This window comes from Panicum hallii, chromosome 9 (genome assembly GCF_002211085.1).
Source record: "Panicum hallii strain FIL2 chromosome 9, PHallii_v3.1, whole genome shotgun sequence".
NCBI lineage: Eukaryota > Viridiplantae > Streptophyta > Magnoliopsida > Poales > Poaceae > Panicum > Panicum hallii.
The window spans coordinates 13,826,912-13,845,572 of NC_038050.1; the positions used below are offsets into that span (position 1 = coordinate 13,826,912).

Consider the following 18,661-nt stretch of genomic DNA (forward strand, 5'->3'; position numbering starts at 1 on the left):
TTTCTCCACACTACTCTTGAGGCTTGCCACTTGATCCATCAATTCCTTTTCCCTAGAAGGAGCAAGCTTGGGCACAACATTAGTGGCATATGCATCAATGAGTAGGTCATCACATGAAATAGAAGCGTTGGCCTTTTCATGAGCAAATTTCTCAAGACTTGGGTCAATAACTTCATAAGCAAATTCAAGTTCTTGATACTTGTGAGCCAACTCCCTATGCTCTTGTTTGAGATTTTTGTGGCTTTCTTCAACTTGCTTAACAAGTACAAGTGACTCATTGTGCTTTTTGAGCAAGTCATTGTACTTACCAAGTAAGTCAGAATGGGCAAGCTCTAACTTGGCATGAGTGCTCTCAAGAATTTTGACTTTGCCCTTTTCCCTCTTGATGATGGATGTATACTCATTGATGAGGTTAGTGAATTCATTAGGATCAAGCTCTTCATCACTATCATTTCACTGTCTACCTCACATACCTTGGTGTTACCTTTTGCCATGAGGCACATAGGAGGCGGAGGTAGAGATGGTTCTTTATTGGTGAGGGCGATGGTGATGATGTCTTCTTCATCACTTGAGTCTTCGCTTGATGAGACATCGGTCACCCACTCTTGTTTTTCCATCAAGAAACTTTTCTTGGTGTGCCCTTTCTTCTTTGGGAAAAGCTTGGTCTTCTTGTCATGGGTCTTCTTCTTCCCAAATCTCTTGTTTTTGTTCTTCCTCTCCTCTTCTTCATCATCGCTCGAATCATGGCGATGCTTGCTCTTGTTATCCTTATTTCTTTTGTCCGGCTTGGAGCAATTTGGACGGATGTGACCTTTTTCGCCACAATTGTAGCAAATCTTGTTCTTGACATCCATTGGCCGGAACATTCTCTTTTTGGAGTCAAAGTGGAAACCCTTCTTATTGATCTTCTCATTCAAGCGTGTGAACTTTCTCATCATGAGAGCAAGTTCTCCATCATCTTCAACATCGGATGAGCTCTCATGATGATCATCTTCTTCATTGCTTGAGCTTGAGTCTTGTTTGACCATCTTGAGCTTGCGGGATTTTTTTGTCTTGGTCTTTAGAGCAATTGACTTGCTTGAAGTTGGCTCTTCGGACATACCAAGAATGCTCATTTCATGAGCGCGAATTTCGCCCACAAGTTCTCCTACTTCCATTGTGTCAAGATCCTCCTTTTGAAGCATAGCATTGATGATGTTATACTTGGGCTTCGGGAGGAGCATGAGGATCTTGCGATTGATGGATGCACTGTCAATTTTGGATATTTCAAGTGCATTAATGTCCTTGACAATGACATTCAAGCGAGAGTACATATCATTGCAATTTTCATGAGCTAGCATTTTAAATAAATCATACTTAGCTCTAAACAAGTGATATTTTTGCTCACGAACTTTGGTGGAATCTTCATGAATTTCAATGAGCTCCTTCCAAATATCACTTACTAAGTCCATGCCATTTACTCTAGTAAAGACTTCCTCGCTAATAGCTTCGAAAATTGCATTTCTAGCTTTAGCATTCCATTTTAATTGTTCGGGGTTGGGAGTTTCGGTGAACCCGACTTTAGTTGCCGACCACACTTCGGGGGCAATCGCATCAAGGTATGCGGCCATGCGAACTTTCCAATAAGCAAAGTTCTTGCCCTCGAAGTGAGGCGGCGAACCACCCATCTTGGCCATAGCTCTAGGCGGTGAAGCCTAATGATCCAAATGAGCAACCTGGCTCTGATACCAATTGAAAGGATCGATGGACCAAGAGGAGGGGTGAATTGGGCCTTTTTCAATTTCTAAAACAAGATAAAGCAACCTTAACCTATGCAAAGCTAGAAAGACACCAATTCACCAACCGGGTAACTAAACTACCTACGCAAGCTAGGATAGATAAAAAGAGGTAAAGCCTAGCAAGGTAGAGCTAACTAGTGATCCCTAAATCAAGCACATGAATGAATTGTATGAAAGATAATGCTTGAATAAGTAATAAGGGACAAGAGACAACCGGATTTTTTCCCGTGGTATCGATGTGTTGGCACACACCCCTAATCCACGTTGTGACACTCACAAAGAGTATTGTCACCTCCCAAGTCACCAAGACGAGGGCGCTCACTAAGAGTCTCCGTTCACCATCCCGGTGTGGTGGAGATCAAGCCACGTACAATCTTCTTCTCCGGGCTCCCACAATCTTTGGCAAGCTCCGCGAGAATCACCTCGATCACCAAGATCGCCTAGGTGATGCCAATCACCAAGAGTAACAAGCTAAGGCTTTCACTTGAGCAAGAACCGATCACCAAGAACGGATGCACACATGCTTCTCTCTACTCAAGTCCTTAATCTTGCTTCTTGAATGATTGAATGAACAAGTATATAAAATGATGAAGCTCAAAGTGGCTCTTGACTATAGTATGAGTGTTTGGATGTTGCCTGGTGTCAAGAGTGGTAAAATGACCCATTGGAGGGGTATATATAGGCAGCTCACACGAATAGAGCCGTTGGAGAAAAAGCTGCCAGAAAACTGCGTAGCGCCGGTTAATCCGACGTCCATCCAATAGTCATCGTCGGTTTAACCGGTGAATGTAAACTACCCCTTCTGAAAACTAGCCGTTACAGCTTGGGCAGATTAACCGTCGTATCTTCGGTTTAACCGGTGAGTGTAGTCATCCATTGATCAACTGAAAAACCACGTCTCTGGACAACTGCACCGACGTCCAATTTCAAATATCATCGGTTTAACCGGTGTATTGACTTGTTCAGACTCTGCTGACCTCGTTTAACCGACGTATAGAAAGGTTGAGGCGTCGGTTAAACCGGTGTTAAGGGTTTTTCCTGATTTTGCCTTTTTCTGATTTGAGTCTTGAATGAAATCCAAATATTCTTGAGATATAAGTTGAGAACCACTTATTTGAGCTTCTAGAAATCTGAGTGACCATTGTGTGCATCCATTTTCAAATGACCATGTCCATGCTCAAGTTACTAAGGCTAAACCCCTCTTAATAGTGCGATCACTACAAAACTATAAAACCTATACTAACCTAAGCGTCCTTCTCAACCTTATGACACTTAGGACTAGAAGGATCCTTAGTCTTGACATATTATTGAGTTGAATGTCGAGATCGCCTTTTTGAATAATGAAAATTAGGGGCCTCTTTTGACATATAACCAAATGAGCGATAATGATATATAAAGCTGCACAAACTCATTAGTCACAATAATGGTTGTCATTAATCACCGAAACATACCTTGAGGGCCTAGATGCTTACAAAAGGCATAACTTAGGATATAACTAAAGTTTTTTATAATTTGGAATAAGGGAATATATATTATTAAAAAATACTCACATCCTATTGAGTAAGAGCTAAATCCCTCATTACCTACTGTAATTGACGGTGGGGTTAGTCCCACATATCAATAGACACATCATCACATCGATGGTTTATAAGGGATTAAGAATTTTCTTTATCGCATATAAGAAAACTCCGTGTATGCATAGCTTGTCTTAGAAGGTTGCTGCTTGGATTTCTGCATTATTACACATATTATAATGTGTATAATGAAATAATCTACAACAATTACTTTTATTCAAATTACGGCCATGGTACTACCTCGCCCACCATCCTCGTCTGTGATGGGAATGATTTCCATCACCTGAAGATGGTCCACGAAAAGCAGCCCACGAACTACTCTTCCTCTTCCTCGCCCATTATCCTCGTCTCTGACGGCTCCACTAGATCATGTATGCTTGAGAAACTGAAGAGTCGATAATATATATCTGGAAAATTAGTTGCTTAAGCATATATGATCTAATGAGTATGAAATTTTTACTACAGCTCAAGCATATAATGATTATCCCACCATAATAATTTCACCATAATTGGACTATGGAAACTATATCTATGAATTAATTACAGAAAAGTATATATCTAAAAGTACAACAATTTTTTTTCTAAATTATATCATATCATATGTTCATTGCATAGATCTATTCATGTGGAGTCCAAAAAAATTGGATTTTCCATTTTATGATTCTTTTGTGATTTACTATAATTTTTTAATGAGTCAACCAAAATAAATATAAAAGAAAAGGAGAAAAACCACTGAGAGAAACTGGCCAGCAAGTCATGTGTTTGGTATCGTGAGTCCGAGAAATCCAGGCGAATGGTTTCATTGTCTACGGAGGAAACGCGGATTCGTCCTAACGTACAGGGAGGTAAAAAAAAACTTTTTTTCTTTTTTCCAGAGCGGTGTGGGCAAGTAAGTAATAAGCCCAACGGCTGAGCAGAGACGTGGCTAGCCCATAACAATCGTTCCAGTGACTTGCCTAGTGGGAAATATTTTTCTACAGAAATATTGCTACAGAAATATTTTTTACCTGACTTTATTATATGTATGTATGTAGTATCAACATAAGTTACCAAATTGTCTATACATAAACTGGTACTTTTCTCCTATATAAGTTATTACGCTGTCTACAAATAAGTTTGTAATTGCGTTAAAGGTGTCGCATGTCCTTTTATAAATTGATACCACTAAGTTGTCATAGTTAGAACATAAGTTAAATGCGCTGCTTGACATACAAGTTATTACGGTATACAGCATAAGTTGCTTCATGTCTATGCATAATTTTTCTAGACAAGTTTCTTTCTCTAAAATACAACATAAGTTGCTACATGTTTTTTATACAAGTTAGTACTATACATTTAATACAAGTTGCTAGCCGCATAAAATAACTTTAAAACATATCACATATGGATCTTGTTTCGTAGATCATGTTGCAAGGAATGCAATGGTGTAAACGGATTTAAAAATGGATGCTTGACGAGAGAATAATGCTCATTTGAAGAGAATTGAGAATAGGACATACTATGCTCGCTGATGTCAGCGGTGATGTCACTGAAAATGACGTCTATGCATGGCGAAAGCATTTCGTGGATACAGCGCTTCTCTTGCGCTGGGAGAGGGGGTCGCGCGCTCCGCTTGTCGCGTAGATAAGGCGGTCGTGCCTCAGTGTGCTCCCGATGCAGAAGGCGTGAGGTTAACCAACGCAGGATAAAGGCACGCAGCAGTCACTATATATACAATTATACATGATTTTGGATTTGTTTGTTCTTGCCCTGTCTTTGATTTTTGTCAAACTTTTCTTGCCTAGTTGCCCTGTGCCCTGTGAGTAGAAAGTGTTTTCCTGGGTGTTAGTTTCCTTTTTTCATGGTTCACGAGATGCTTTTGCTGTTTCTAACTGATCTCTTCTCCAGGTTACAGGGATCATCATCGCTCGGCGGCGCACCGAGCTATCGATTCCTCTGACGAGCAAGGCGTCGCCGTTTCCGGGTACCACTGCTGTGATCAAAGAGGAAGATGAAGAGAACGGAGGTGTATCCGGCGGCCTGGTCCCCAGCGACCAAGAGCTGAGGAACAAGTTCTGGGAGGACGTCAAGCGCCGGGCCGAGCTCAGGAAGAGGGGCCTGTGCGCCTCTGGCAGTGCCCAGCCGCCGCCTCTCCCACCACCACCGGTGAGGCACAATCCATCGCTTCCTCCTTTTCAGAACAAAGCATGTGAGTTTTGTATTACGAAAGTCATTGTCAGATCTTCGCATTCAAGCATGTGGTTTCGCATGTGGGCTTATATATTTGGTTTATGCCAAAGTCTAAGCATGCCAGTAATGTCACCTCAGAGAAAAAGGTCGCGTAGCTTCTGCGGTAGCATTGTTCTGTTAAGGCATGAGGTGAAATTGCTCTGCGGATGTTTCAGATAAACTGAATACTCTTGTTCCTGGACTGCGTCTTTTTTTTTTTGAAGCATGGACTGCATTTTGTTTCATTCTAATTTCTGCATTCATTTTCGGTTTAATCTCTGAGTGCCAGTGTGACATACATCCCATAATTGAATAGCAGTAGCCTTGAAAAGGCACAGTTTATGCCACAGCTAGAACTGTATTCTTCAGCAAACAGCCTCGATCTTCATTCTCTGTTTTCATCATCTATCAGTGCCAAACCTGAAACATAGTTCAGTTGCCTCGTGATGGTGCCTTCCCTCGAGTGACACTAGTAGTTCTAAAGTGGTAGCATTATCCTATGCAGATGCATTTTTCAGTTAAATGAACAAAAGTATTGCACTTAATTATGGACAATAGTTTATTGTTACAACAAAGTCTGACTTTTCAAATCAAATACTACAGTTCCTCCTTTCTGCATTCTTTCTTTATTCAGAGGAAAAAGACCACTAACTGTAGCACTGTAATGTGTAAGGTTCTGCATACGGTTTGAAAACAGCATGCTTCAGTTCACATCTTAAACTTACCTATTGTCACATTTTACTGTTACTACTACTACATGCTTACTTTTCCTTACATATATCTTCTAAAAAAATGATGGAACTATGCAAATGATCCGATATTGCTGAACTACGAGATCTTCAGCCAACAAATAATTAGAGCTGTATCCACCTGCATTCATTTCATCTTCGTTACAAATTGCATTTGCATACCACTGATTTTTTGTATCTTCTACTGTTGTGTGACGCTCCTCAGGTACAACCACCGCCTCCGCCCCCACCGGCGCATCACCCATGGGCAAAGAGGCCGGCCACCGGCTCGAGCTCGCGGGTGTTCGCCAGCCGCCGCCGAAGCAGTACCAGCGCAGGCCACCAGGGCAGAGGGCGTCGGTGCAGCCGCAGCACCCGGCGCCAAACGCATGCCGCGCCCTGGCCCCGCCCGCCCCGCCGCCAGCGCACGCCGCCGGACCCGGCGCCATGCCCCCACCGCTCCATCGAAGGTCCCCGCCGCCCAAGCCGCCGCGGCACCCGGCCGCGAAGAAGAAGCCCACCGTGCCGTGCGCCTTCTGCCGCGTGCTGTGCATGACGGCGTGGCACCAGGAGCAGCACGAGAAGGGGCGGAAGCACCGGAACAAGGTGGCCTACCTCGCCGGGGAGATGAACGTGCAGTGCCCGGTGTGCGACGTGCACCTCTCCGGCGCGCTCAACGTCGAGCAGCACTTCGCCGGGAAGCAGCACATCTGGCGGCTCAAGCTCAAAGGAGGAGCCTGAAGAATGCACGGCCGCGTTTGACGCCTCAGCGGCGTTGGGTGCTCTCATGGTTTGCAGTATCTGCTGCGTTCATAACGCTATTACGAAATGCATATATGACTGGAACTCGTGGTGTCAGGCGGCGATGTCATGCTGTGAAAGCTATGCCTCTAGTCAATTGGCGTCAGACAACCGATCGCAGGCAGACCTCGGAATGCACCGAACATAATGGTGGTGCGAGTGCATTTGCACGTGTAACCGTGTAGTGGAACAAATGACCAGCGATGTGTGCTTGTGCAGCCACCAGACCATGGTTGTTAAAATCATATGTTCTAAATCGAATTGAATTAGAGTTCTTAAGTAGGATCACTAGCAAAAATTAAGCATAACAATCGTAATGACGCGGATTCAGATAACTAAAATCGTAGAATCAAGACTCTAAAATTATGTGACCGAATTGAGATTTTGACAACCATGGCCCAAAAAAGAACCAAGTCCAGGGCACCTGAGATTTGTGAACCTGGGCAGCACCTTTCTAGGCGAAACAATTTCAGTATGCTCAAATGCTCGCTCAATCGATCTCTCTGTCCGTTGCTCTGTGATTTGGCCCATGGAGTGTGGTCACGATGCAAAAGGTGTGAGCCCAACCAACGAGTGACAAAGACAAGCAGTATATAACACGTGCTTTTATGCGCAAGTCCGTCTAGTTGAGTGCTTCTGTTCCTACGGAGCTTGCGTAGCCATTGGAGCATTGGATGATCTGAGCTGCATTCAAGAGTTTACTGGTGACCTCTCTCTCTCTCTCTCTCTCGCCCCCCCCCCCCCCCTCCTCCCTCCCTCCCCCCCTCTCCCTCTCATACCAGTTTACTTTCGTTTCCCTCAGAAACTTAGATTAGCACTACGATTTCATGGCAATTTCTCGATTCTCATATTTAAATTTCTTGGAATTTTCTTTGATCTTGTCTCTAGCCTCTTGCTTCCATAAACTGATTCTTACCCTTTGAGTCCGTTGCTTCGCGCCTTCAACTTGGTTTTCTTGGATTTTCTTTTGGGGCCTCCTGAAACGCGCTTAGTTTTCTCACTGAATGATGCTTCAGATAGCAGAGGTTTTCAGCGACCCTTGGCGGCGCATCGCGCCATCACCTGCTCTGCGTATGGCGACGCCATTTCGGAGGACGGTGCCGAAGGTTATCAAAATTGAAGATGAAGGCGACCTTGCTCCAGGCGGGCAGGCCTCCGGCGTCCAGGTGCTCATGGACAGGTTCAGGAACAGTGGTCCGTCCACGCCGGTGAGGCACTGTCCATAGCGTCCTTCTCTCACATTCTCTGTACAAACCTGTAGATTTGAATTTGTGAAGCCATTTGAGAAGTCCAGTAGTTCCTCTGCAGTTTCACATTGCGATTAAGAGTCACAACAGATAAGGTAGTTCGCTTGCAATTGGTTTAAAGAGAAAATGGAGTCAGTTTCGCACTACAATTGTAGGACAGTCAATCTACACCACTGAAATATGTTCCAAAACTTTTAAATGCTAAAATCCAAGTATTTTGAAATTTACTGTAATATGTGAAGAAACAATTTGAAGTTTACGATAGCGCATTGGTTAGGCTAACTCACTGTCTTTTTTTGACACACGGCTACAGCTGCTCATTATCATACATTAGTTCATAGTGAAATACTAGCGTTATCCTCTGCAGCTGCACTTTTCAGTTAAAACAAACAAAGGGATAGAAGATAATACTGCACTAAATTATGAAGGAACACCAATTGAGCCCATTGGCACAACAAAACACAAACATTGTCTTCTCAGAATCAAAGACCACAGATCCTCCTCTCCACATTTTCACTCTGTTCAGAGGAAAGGAAAACTCTAATTATAGTACGATAAAAGGACACTTTACTATTCTTGAAACCCAGGTGTACCTCTGACAACCGCTGTGCCCGGGCCTCTAGTCAATTTGTCGTTACTCGTTAGACAACCAATCGCAGCTACTTCCTCTGAACGGGACGTGGCTGTGGGTGCGTTGCAGGTAGAACAGAAAAAAGGACTCCAGCGATGCACCGAACCAAGATCCTTGGATTCCTGGCTGCTGGTTAACGGTAGGGCGCCTGAGTTTCTTTATCTTTTTTCGGAGCGTCGTTGGACACGCGGCGTTCTGTTGTGCACGTTACTTTTCACTCCGTATGCATGCACGTGGCGATCACGTCAGGGTCGAGGTGGCTGCATCATCTCTCTTCGAGCGCGAAACCTTTCCAAAGGGATGGCCGCGCATCTCTCAACTTTCATCCAGGGGCCGGTGCGATGGATCACCTACGAGGAACGAACTTCCGGATAGATACAAATTACGCGACGAGGCCGAGAGGTCATCAGCACGAGTCTGTCAGAAGCAACCGTTCCATTCCACTGTCCAATCATATCAGACGATCGAGCAAGCCGGCCGCTCGTGACCTGGTGCGGCAGCAGCTGCACACGCACGCGATGTGCCGCGGATGCCGACGTACCAACGTGTAACGGCCAGCGTCTTGCTGATGACTCTTTTCTGACGGAAAAAAAGGGTTCTGACCGCTGGGCGCCAGATGACGTGACCCGGCCACGAGATGTCGAGCGTCACGTCGGTTTCCACGATCTAGCTCAGCGACCCGGCGACCCGCGCCCGCGCGGCCGCGCGTCGCGTCACCTCCGGAGCGAGAGCAGAGACGTGCGTGGAACGCAGCAAAAAACGAGCGTAAACCACGGGCGGGCCGGGCGGCGTTCCGCCCGGGCCTCCTCGTGGTCACACGCACGACGACGGACACGAGCTGCTAGTTTACGGCTCGGGAACCGGCGGCGGGCGGCGGAGGCGGCATGCAGTGGCTGGCCTGCAGGCTGGGGCAGAGGTTGCGTTTGGTCACCACTCGCCACCGCCCGAGTGGCACCCGACCGAGCGGGAGCGAGACGTACGGGGGCCTTCCGGCTCCGGCCCCCGGCGCACCCAGCCAGCCACCAACCCCAACCCGCCGCCTCCATCCGCCCCCGGCGCGCGCGCTTTTTTCCCGAGGCTATCTATCGCGCACCGCTCCTCCGGGTCCAATGATGACCAAACTTTCGGAAAGGGAAAGCGCGGCTGGTTTAATACTTTAACCATACGCGAATTAGCATGTCACGGTCGCGCGAGTAGCGTCCCTGCATGTACCGCCCGGATGCGTGGGCTTTAGTGCTAGACACGGGCACTGCGCGCTCACATAGTCACATGCACTACCTATGCATGCAGAGACCACTTGATCTTTATGAGTTTCCTGGTATCTGAACGGTTACCATCGTATTTTCTTTTCTTTTGAACAGCACGTATAAATTTCAGAGGAAAAAAACCATGGGAAAATCGGTCGATTCTAGTAGGAATGTATGGTGTTTAGAATGCTTGTCCTCTGAACAGGCCAGCAGGGGTTGGTCGCCGGTTGTCGATCGAATACGGCGATCTTTCAGAAAAGTTGTCGCACGTGTACGACAGGATAATGGGATGGTGCAAGTACGGGCACAAATTAAGCACTGGCAAGCGACGCTCAAGCCCGCAGGATTAAGCCGGTTCCGCGGCGGGCTTAGCGTGGGGATTAAGCTCGCGCGCGTGACAAAAATCAGGCCGTCGCGGGACTGCGGGAGTGAGTTCGTTCACGCACAGACTTTCAGCTCACCTAATCAAAACGGCCCGTACGTTGCCAGCAAGCAACCTCACTCACCGGCGTCGTCCCACCTATATAATGGAGCCACCCCCAGACAGAAGCTCGATCACACACTCCCTCCCTCCCTCCCTCCCCTCACACAGCGCGCAGCAGAGCCACCACCTTTCTCCGCCCCCGGCCTCCGTGCGAGCACGCCATGACCATGAGCGGGAGCGGCGCCATGGACACGGCCGCCTCGCGCAACGCCACGGCGGCGGCGGCGCCTGGTGCCGCCGGCGGGCTCGCGGGCCTGCTGCCGGAGGTGCAGACGCTGGAGCTGCTCGTGGCGGTGTCCATCTTCGTGGCCATCCACTCGCTGCGGCAGCGGCGCGCGCAGGGCCTCCCGGCGTGGCCGCTCGTCGGCATGCTGCCGTCGCTGCTCCTCGGCCTCCGCGGCGACATGTACGAGTGGATCACGGGCGTGCTCCAGGCGCGCGGCGGCACCTTCACCTTCCGCGGGCCGTGGTTCACCAACCTCCACTGCGTCGTCACCGCGGACCCGCGGAACCTGGAGCACCTGCTCAAGACCAGGTTCGGGAGCTTCCCCAAGGGCCCCTACTTCCGCGACACCGTGCGGGACCTCCTCGGCGACGGCATCTTCGGGGCCGACGACGAGGTGTGGAGGAGGCAGCGCAAGGCGGCCAGCCTCGAGTTCCACTCCGCCGAGTTCCGCGCGCTCACCGCCAGCTCCCTCGTCGAGCTCGTGCACCGCCGCCTGCTCCCCGTGCTGGCGGACGCCGAGGCCGCGGGCGCCGCCGTCGACCTCCAGGACGTGCTCCTCCGCCTCACCTTCGACAACGTCTGCATGATCGCCTTCGGCGTCGACCCGGGCTGCCTCCGCCCGGGCCTCCCCGAGATCCCGTTCGCGCGCGCCTTCGAGGACGCCACCGAGGCCACCATCGTGCGCTTCCTCACGCCCACCGCGGTGTGGCGCGCCATGCGCGCGCTCGGCGTCGGGAACGAGCGCGTGCTCCAGCGCTCCCTGGCCGGCGTCGACGAGTTCGCCTACGACGTCATCCGCAGGCGCAAGGAGGAGCTCGACGCCGGCCGCGGCGCCGCCGACGCCGGGCGCAGGTCGGACCTCCTCACCGTGTTCACCAAGATGCGCGACGAGGACGGCCGCCCCGCCTACTCGGACAAGTTCCTCCGCGACATCTGCGTCAACTTCATCCTGGCCGGCCGCGACACCTCCTCCGTGGCGCTCGCGTGGTTCTTCTGGCTGCTCGGCAACAACCCCGCCGTGGAGGACAGGGTCCTGGAGGAGATCGAGGGCATCGTCGCGGCGCGGAAGGCGCAGGGGGAGGTCGAGGAGGAGCTCGTGTTCCAGCCGGAGGAGGTGAAGCGGATGGAGTACCTCCACGCCGCGCTCTCCGAGGCGCTCCGGCTCTACCCCTCCGTCCCCGTCGACCACAAGGAGGTACACGCACACGCAAACACACATTTCATATCCTGAATATTATTAACTCGATATCTACTTTAATGTTTTTTCATGACGAGAGGTAGGCACATATCAATTTCCTTTTTTTTCTAAAAAAATTAGTATACCTACCTGTCGTCAAATACATGCGCTAGAATGCTAGATACTATATCTAGTAGATCACATTTTTTTTTAAAAAAAACGAGAGTTTATCTCCTAATGAAATGCTTGCCCAGGCAAGTTCTCGAGATTAAAATGTACACGAGTTTCTTCAAAAACTATAGGTTTTGAGTTGCTTCGCGTGAAATCCCTAAGTTCCAACAAACAAGTGCAAGCATCGTGACATAAACGGGCACACCGCACGCGCTTTACATTCAAGATCGAGCTAGGGTTGCACTCCGCGTTGCCGTTCGGTGAAACTAACTCGTCCTTGTAGCGTCGAGTCCCCAAGTGTGTGAGCAGCTGGCCCTATCCGCATGAGGTACGGCTACCATGCTTATTGTTGGAGACGGCAACCTGCATGACTTGCAGCAAGATTAAAGGAGTCAAAACTAGTAGATCCAATGAAGGAAATCCGAGGTTGATCTGTGCACACTGGGGATAGAAGAGCCTTAGTACAAATTACAGAAAAAGAAAAGAAAAGAGAATTTAAGTTGTTGGAAACACATGCCAGTGTGTTGCTGCAGCTAGCACTGGAGAGACTGCAGAGACAGAAACATAAAGTAGCAGCTGGGAAGCTGGGCACTATCCAGCTGCATGCACGCGACGCGACAGACGCGATAGGCTGATTCGGCATCTCACCTACACAATAAATATCCTGAAGCTGCTACTGCTTGTAGTGGTAATGTGGCATGGCCCATGGCCATGGGGAGTTGGGCACTGTGGAGAGAAGGGGACGGGGGAGAGCAGAACGTAAGCAGCAGGAGTTGACGACAGGTTGCAAGTTGTTCATCTACATGTCGCCTGCATGCATCTCCTGTTCTTTTTTATCCTCTTTCTTTTTTGGGCATCTTATGTGGCCTCTGATAGAGACGCGCGTCGATCGGGCCAACCCACTACTAAGTAGCTCAGTAGTTGCACGTACCCGTCCTTAGTTTAGCTACTCGATCCCATCTTGAAACAGTAGTCTGAGAGCACAGCTTAGGTCGCTGACTGGTGCACCAGATCGGCTCACCATCACCTCCTTTGGACTAGGTGAACGAAAAGAAGGCACTGTTCGGCGACAAGCCATTGGCCGACAAGCAGCCAGCCTTGTCACACAAGTTTCCGCGCGCTCCTTTTTTTTTTTCAACCTTGGCTTGCAAAATAAACCACACACCGATCGATAACCAAGTCAAGAAGAGCTTGATTTCTTTTGCAAATGAGACTTTGGGATCATCTTTATTAGTTAATTACTTAATGGCAGCTGCTAAATTCCAGTACTGATCACGATCTGCGAACCGTGTGCCCACGTACGTGCAGGTGGTGGAGGACGAGGTGTTCCCGGACGGGACGGTGCTGAGGAAGGGCACCAAGGTGATCTACGCCATGTACGCCATGGGGCGGATGGAGAGCATCTGGGGCGACGACTGCCGGGAGTACAGGCCGGAGCGCTGGCTCCGGGACGGCCGCTTCACCAGCGAGTCCGCCTACAAGTTCACCGCCTTCAACGGCGGCCCGCGCCTCTGCCTCGGCAAGGACTTCGCCTACTACCAGATGAAGTTCGCCGCGGCGTCCATCCTCCGCCGCTACCGCGTCCGCGTCGTCGAGGGGCACCCCGTCGCGCCCAAGATAGCGCTCACCATGTACATGAAGCACGGGCTCAAGGTGACGCTGGCCAAGAGGGACAAGGGCAGCAGCAGGCTCTGAAGCTTGACACCGTTCGGAGTCTGCTTTCAGATGTGGTCTGCAACTTGTGCAACTTTGTGGGAGGAAGCTGATGATGATTCTGTGTGAAAAGAAGTCCTCTGTTCTCATTATGTGTCGTCTTTTGTAGTGCTACTTTTATTATTAAGTAATTAATTTGTTCTGTTTACATGTAGTGTAGACAAGTACGGGGAGTACAGAACTTCTGTATATGTATATGTGCGAGTGATGATGGCAAAACGCTGAAGCTTCAGATGATGTAAACGGTTTATTTTAGCAGTATAGTTTCAGTACAACAGCAGCAAGATGCCATGGCATCTGGGTGTACCATGTACTTGGCAGACCAACGCCATCTACGGACTCCAGACAGATAGGTTGACTGCTTATCACAGGGGCGTATCATTGTTCACCAACTCATAGGCTTTCACCAGCAGAAAATAGGCCAGATAGATGGACATCATCATGAGTTGTTGAGATATGGTTGGCCAACTGCACGCTCTCACACAGAAACAAATCTTGGTTGTTCAACTTCAAGCCCTGCCACTCCACTCTTCATAGAATTCAGTAACAAAGTCCTCCATGAACCTGTGCCTTTTCTCTGCTCTCCTTCTGCCGGCCTATGCGCAGAGTGAAACTATGTGTCAGTATGCAGACAAGGGAATATTAGAACGAGTATACGTTTGGGTAAACTAGTGCTGATACTATGGCACATGCATTAAAAAAATGAATTGGGAACAAATAACAGGCGACTGCTAATCATGACAACAGTCCACAGGAACAGGAGTAGGGTAAGCAAATCTAATTTTCATACACTCTTCATAAATAAATCGAAATAAATCCCCCCCCCCCCCCCCCCCCCGCCCACACACACACCCACCCAAAAAAAAAAGAAGGGAAAAACGAAGCAAGCTAGTCCTAACATCACTCTACAGCTCTTAGTAGATTCAGTAGGTGTAGAGACAGCACTATCTTCATGCATTTTTATACGAGGCACATACACAGAGCTACAGAAGTAAGAAGACTCCTATAACAAAACTCAACCATTACCTCTGTCTTCATCATGTCCTTCAATTTAAAAAGCTTCTCATGAAAATGATTAATTGACGTCTGTTTCTCCTCCTTGGACATGTACTTTTCCTTTGACAAGTTGTCACGTGGCAGTATTCTAGGATCATGCAATGCGCTGTTCTTGCTCCCGCCATATGTAAAACATCTTGCAATACCTGTAGGTTATCACATAAGAAGATTAAAACATGGAATTCTTATATGAAACTAAAAAGGTAGACAAACATATGAGCATTTTTTATCTTCTTTGTGCAGACGTGTAAGCATTCCTGGTAAAAGGCAATGTAACAAGATCCACATTCCAAAATGAAGATGTACAACCATGAATACTAGTATTATATTGTATGTTTTATCCTTTTTCTCTTTGCTCATCAAAGGTAAGATGTACCTCACGCCTCTATGCTAACAGTAATGTCTAGTTCAAGCTTCATATGGGTAGGTGGTACAATATTGCAATAAGCATACCATTACATATCAGATAGGCGAATAGCTATAGTAAGTTGTATTTAGAACAAAATCAATGTGTATGACAACTCTTAAGAGAGGTTAGAGTGCCTCTGCAAGTAGGTGTCAGAAAGCTATACTACGGGTTTGCAATGCTTTTAGATGTACGAGTAATGGCATTGAGGGGCTGAGCCAGGAATGCGTTGGACCCTGGGATGAACCACCTCAAAGCTTTAAATATGCCAAAAATCCCTACTGATTCAAGATGTTTCTACACAAAACCAAGTAAGCTTCCATGTATATTTAGGCCAAGAATCAGGATGGTCTTCTTCCACAATAGTCCCGGTAAACTAATGGTGAAGCAAATGTTAGATGGACATGTTCTAGCATAATGCAAATAAATAAAAAAATGCCACTGCTTGGGAAAAAATTGTATATCTAGATTCTAGAGTTTGCTAACACTTGGGTTTCATCTCCATATCCTCTATTACATATATAGCCGTTTTCTCTTTAGTTTCCTTTTATGTTGGTGGCTCATGATGGATTACGGCTCTAGCCTGCCCCAACTAGCTAGGGAATAAAAGGCTTTGTTGTTGTTGCTGTAGAGTTTGCTAACTTGTATTACATTATAGAGTTTAAAACCCTGCTTATGCAGTACTTACCAATTGCACCAATTGCATCCAGGCGATCTGCATCTTGTACAATTGCAAACTCAAGAGTTGAATCAACGATAGACTTCAATGAAACTTCATTTTTGAATCCTGCAGTTTATTTAAGGATTAGACAGAAATTTTCGCAACCATAGATTCAAGAATATCTCGCTAAGAATGAATTACAATGCTCTGCTGCACACTGCCGTATAGGAGAACAAACAAGTGCATAAAGAGAAATAAACTGAGATGTAAGATTATAATAAAATGCACACATGCATAATGAAGACGAATAAGCCTTTTGAACTAGATTGTGCCCACGTGAGTTTTACCGCTGATGAAACATGAAGTGAGATGCATAAATGCAAACGAGTCAGTAACTCACCCATCCCCTTAATAATTGACACTATTTCATCCTTCTGCCCTGCCTCCAATCCTACCTCTTCAAGAAACATCTCGACGACGCTCATATCCTCCATATTGTTCCTGTCCGATATCCATTTATGCAATCAATTTGATATATCCGGAACGAAAATCCCTCCTCAACAACAGTCAACATATATCACTAATGGATATTACCCACGGCACAATGGATTCACTGACTCTAACTCAACTTCATTTCACTATTTCATAATGTAAGTAGCAAACTCAACAAGACAGTAGAATCCCCCTTACTTGGTGTACTTGTAGTCTCCTGCATAAGGAAAAAGGGGAAAGAAACTGATCGTATACCAATGGAGAGCTAAAGCATATGAAATTGAGAAAGGATAATTGGGGGTCAGGAGTTACCAACGTCATGCAGGAGAGCGGCCAGTTCCACCTGGGTAAATCAAACGGCACGCGCATCAGAAAATCGGATAGAACCTGCGAGAACAGAGCGGAAGACTGGGCCGAGCAACGAAGGGGAGGCGAAGGAGAGGCAAGTGGTTGGTTACGGTGAGGAGGCGGGCGGGCGCGGTGAGGCCCTCCTCGGCGCCGAGCGAGAGCGCGAGGTCGCGAACGCGGAGCGCGTGCGCGGCGTCGTGGGACGCGTCGCGCCCGGCCATCTCCCTCTCCACCAGCTCCTCCGCGCGCCGCACCGCCACGGGCTTCTCCGCCGCCGCCGCCGCCGCCGCCATTTCGACCTCCGGAGTTGGGTTCGGAGTTCGGGCTAGAGCGAAACAAGCGGGGCGGTCAGGTAGTTCGGCCGTGCGAGTCCACGTACCCGACGCGTCAGTCAACGTGCAGCGCGACGCCCGTCCGATCACGAATCAAAGGCTGCCGCGTTGCTCATGGTGATAATGGTCTGAGAACTAGACCATAACTATTCAAACATCTTACATGATTTTTTTTTTAACTGGTGCTCATTCAGCCCATGTATGATGACCAAATTATTACCCCTGCAGTATAGGCTGCAGTTACACAATCTATCGATAGAACTGAGAGGCAAATGCTGCAAGATTTGAAAGAATAAATGTTGCAAGATCTGAAAAAGGTTCAGTACTAATCTTCATCTAGTCAGTTGCACAAATCAATGATTAAAACTTAAAATGGAATCTGAAGGACTAATTACACTAATCTACTATAATACTGAATAGTGTACTACAGAAACTAATAATGCAAGCTGAAGCAAACACATGGGAAGACCTAGCAGAAATAGGACTACGAGGCAAGGATGCATGTTCGCAAGGACCTAGCAGAAACACATGGGAAGAACAGTAAGGGTCTTTTTGGCTGCTGGGATGAGCAGAAATGGAAATGGTGGAACGGAGCGGCTGCCGCAGTGGAATATAGGTCCTGTTTGGCACACAGCTTGTAAACCAGCTTCTGATCAATTTTAAGCCGCGGGCTGGCCAAACGCTAGGCTTCTTGGCCGCTTCCCCCGCCAGCGCTTACGCACCTCCTTCACAAAATGCGCGTACGGTGACGGTCCTGTTTGGCACAGCTGAAACTTGTTCAAAAGCCAGCTGGTGGCTAGCTGGCTAGAGAAGCAGCTGGTTAAAGAAGCAGCTGGTCACGGACCCTGTTTGGCACAGCTGAAACTTGTTCATAAATTATTAATAATTAATATATCATACAATTAATCATAAATTACTCTTAAATAAGATAATGATAACTTAATATAAATTAGATAACATAATAGAGTGTCATTACACAAATAAATTAGGCCGGCGCGAGGGGCGGGGGGCGGAGGCAGCCGGCGCGGGGGTGGAGGCCGATAAGCTGCAGAAGCTGGTCCGCTCCCGCTGCTCACCGTACGCGCGTTTTGTGAAGGAGGTGCGTAAGCGCTGTCGGGGGAAGCGGTCAAGAAGCCTAGCGTTTGGCCAGCCCGCGGCTTAAAATTGATCAGAAGTTGGTTTACAAGCTGTGGGCCAGCAGCGGGAGCGGACCAGCTTCTGCAGCTTATCGGCCTCCGCCCGCCGCGCCGGCTGCCTCCGCCCCCGCGCCGGCCTCCGGCCTCCGCCCTTCGCGCCGGCCCACGCCGCCCCCCGCCCCCCGCGCCGGCCTAATTTATTTGTGTAATGACACTCTATTATGTTATCTAATTTATAATTAAGT

General features: G+C 48.0%; 2 protein-coding genes across 2 annotated transcripts; one reads left to right on the forward strand and one right to left on the reverse strand.

The window, feature by feature from the left end:
* The first annotated feature begins 10,803 nt into the window (after positions 1 to 10,803).
* On the forward strand, positions 10,804 to 14,222 carry LOC112874445 (cytochrome P450 86B1-like). Its single transcript, XM_025937761.1, has 2 exons — positions 10,804 to 12,119; positions 13,581 to 14,222. Exons 1-2 carry the CDS (start codon positions 10,860 to 10,862, stop codon positions 13,965 to 13,967), a joined length of 1,647 nt encoding a protein of 548 aa, XP_025793546.1. The 5' UTR covers positions 10,804 to 10,859; the 3' UTR covers positions 13,968 to 14,222.
* On the reverse strand, positions 14,214 to 17,278 carry LOC112874447 (uncharacterized protein YpgQ). Its single transcript, XM_025937764.1, has 7 exons — positions 17,059 to 17,278; positions 16,913 to 16,943; positions 16,799 to 16,817; positions 16,509 to 16,609; positions 16,136 to 16,234; positions 15,012 to 15,187; positions 14,214 to 14,581 (listed from the first exon to the last, which is right to left on the reverse strand). The coding sequence occupies exons 1-7, from the start codon at positions 17,239 to 17,241 to the stop codon at positions 14,495 to 14,497; spliced, it is 696 nt and encodes a 231-aa protein (XP_025793549.1). The 5' UTR covers positions 17,242 to 17,278; the 3' UTR covers positions 14,214 to 14,494.
* Between the last annotated feature and the right edge of the window lie 1,383 nt (positions 17,279 to 18,661).

Excerpts from the sequence above, each read along its gene's own strand:
- LOC112874447 (XM_025937764.1), bottom strand. The coding sequence starts at position 17,241 with ATGGCGGCGGCGGCGGCGGCGGCGGAGAAGCCCGTGGCGGTGCGGCGC. Across the intron at positions 15,188-16,135 it reads GGATGCAATTGGTGCAATTG|GTATTGCAAGATGTTTTACA; the intron begins GTAAGTACTGCA and ends GATAACCTACAG. Across the intron at positions 14,582-15,011 it reads AGGACATGATGAAGACAGAG|GCCGGCAGAAGGAGAGCAGA; the intron begins GTAATGGTTGAG and ends CTCTGCGCATAG.
- LOC112874445 (XM_025937761.1), top strand. The coding sequence starts at position 10,860 with ATGACCATGAGCGGGAGCGGCGCCATGGACACGGCCGCCTCGCGCAAC. Across the intron at positions 12,120-13,580 it reads TCCCCGTCGACCACAAGGAG|GTGGTGGAGGACGAGGTGTT; the intron begins GTACACGCACAC and ends ACGTACGTGCAG.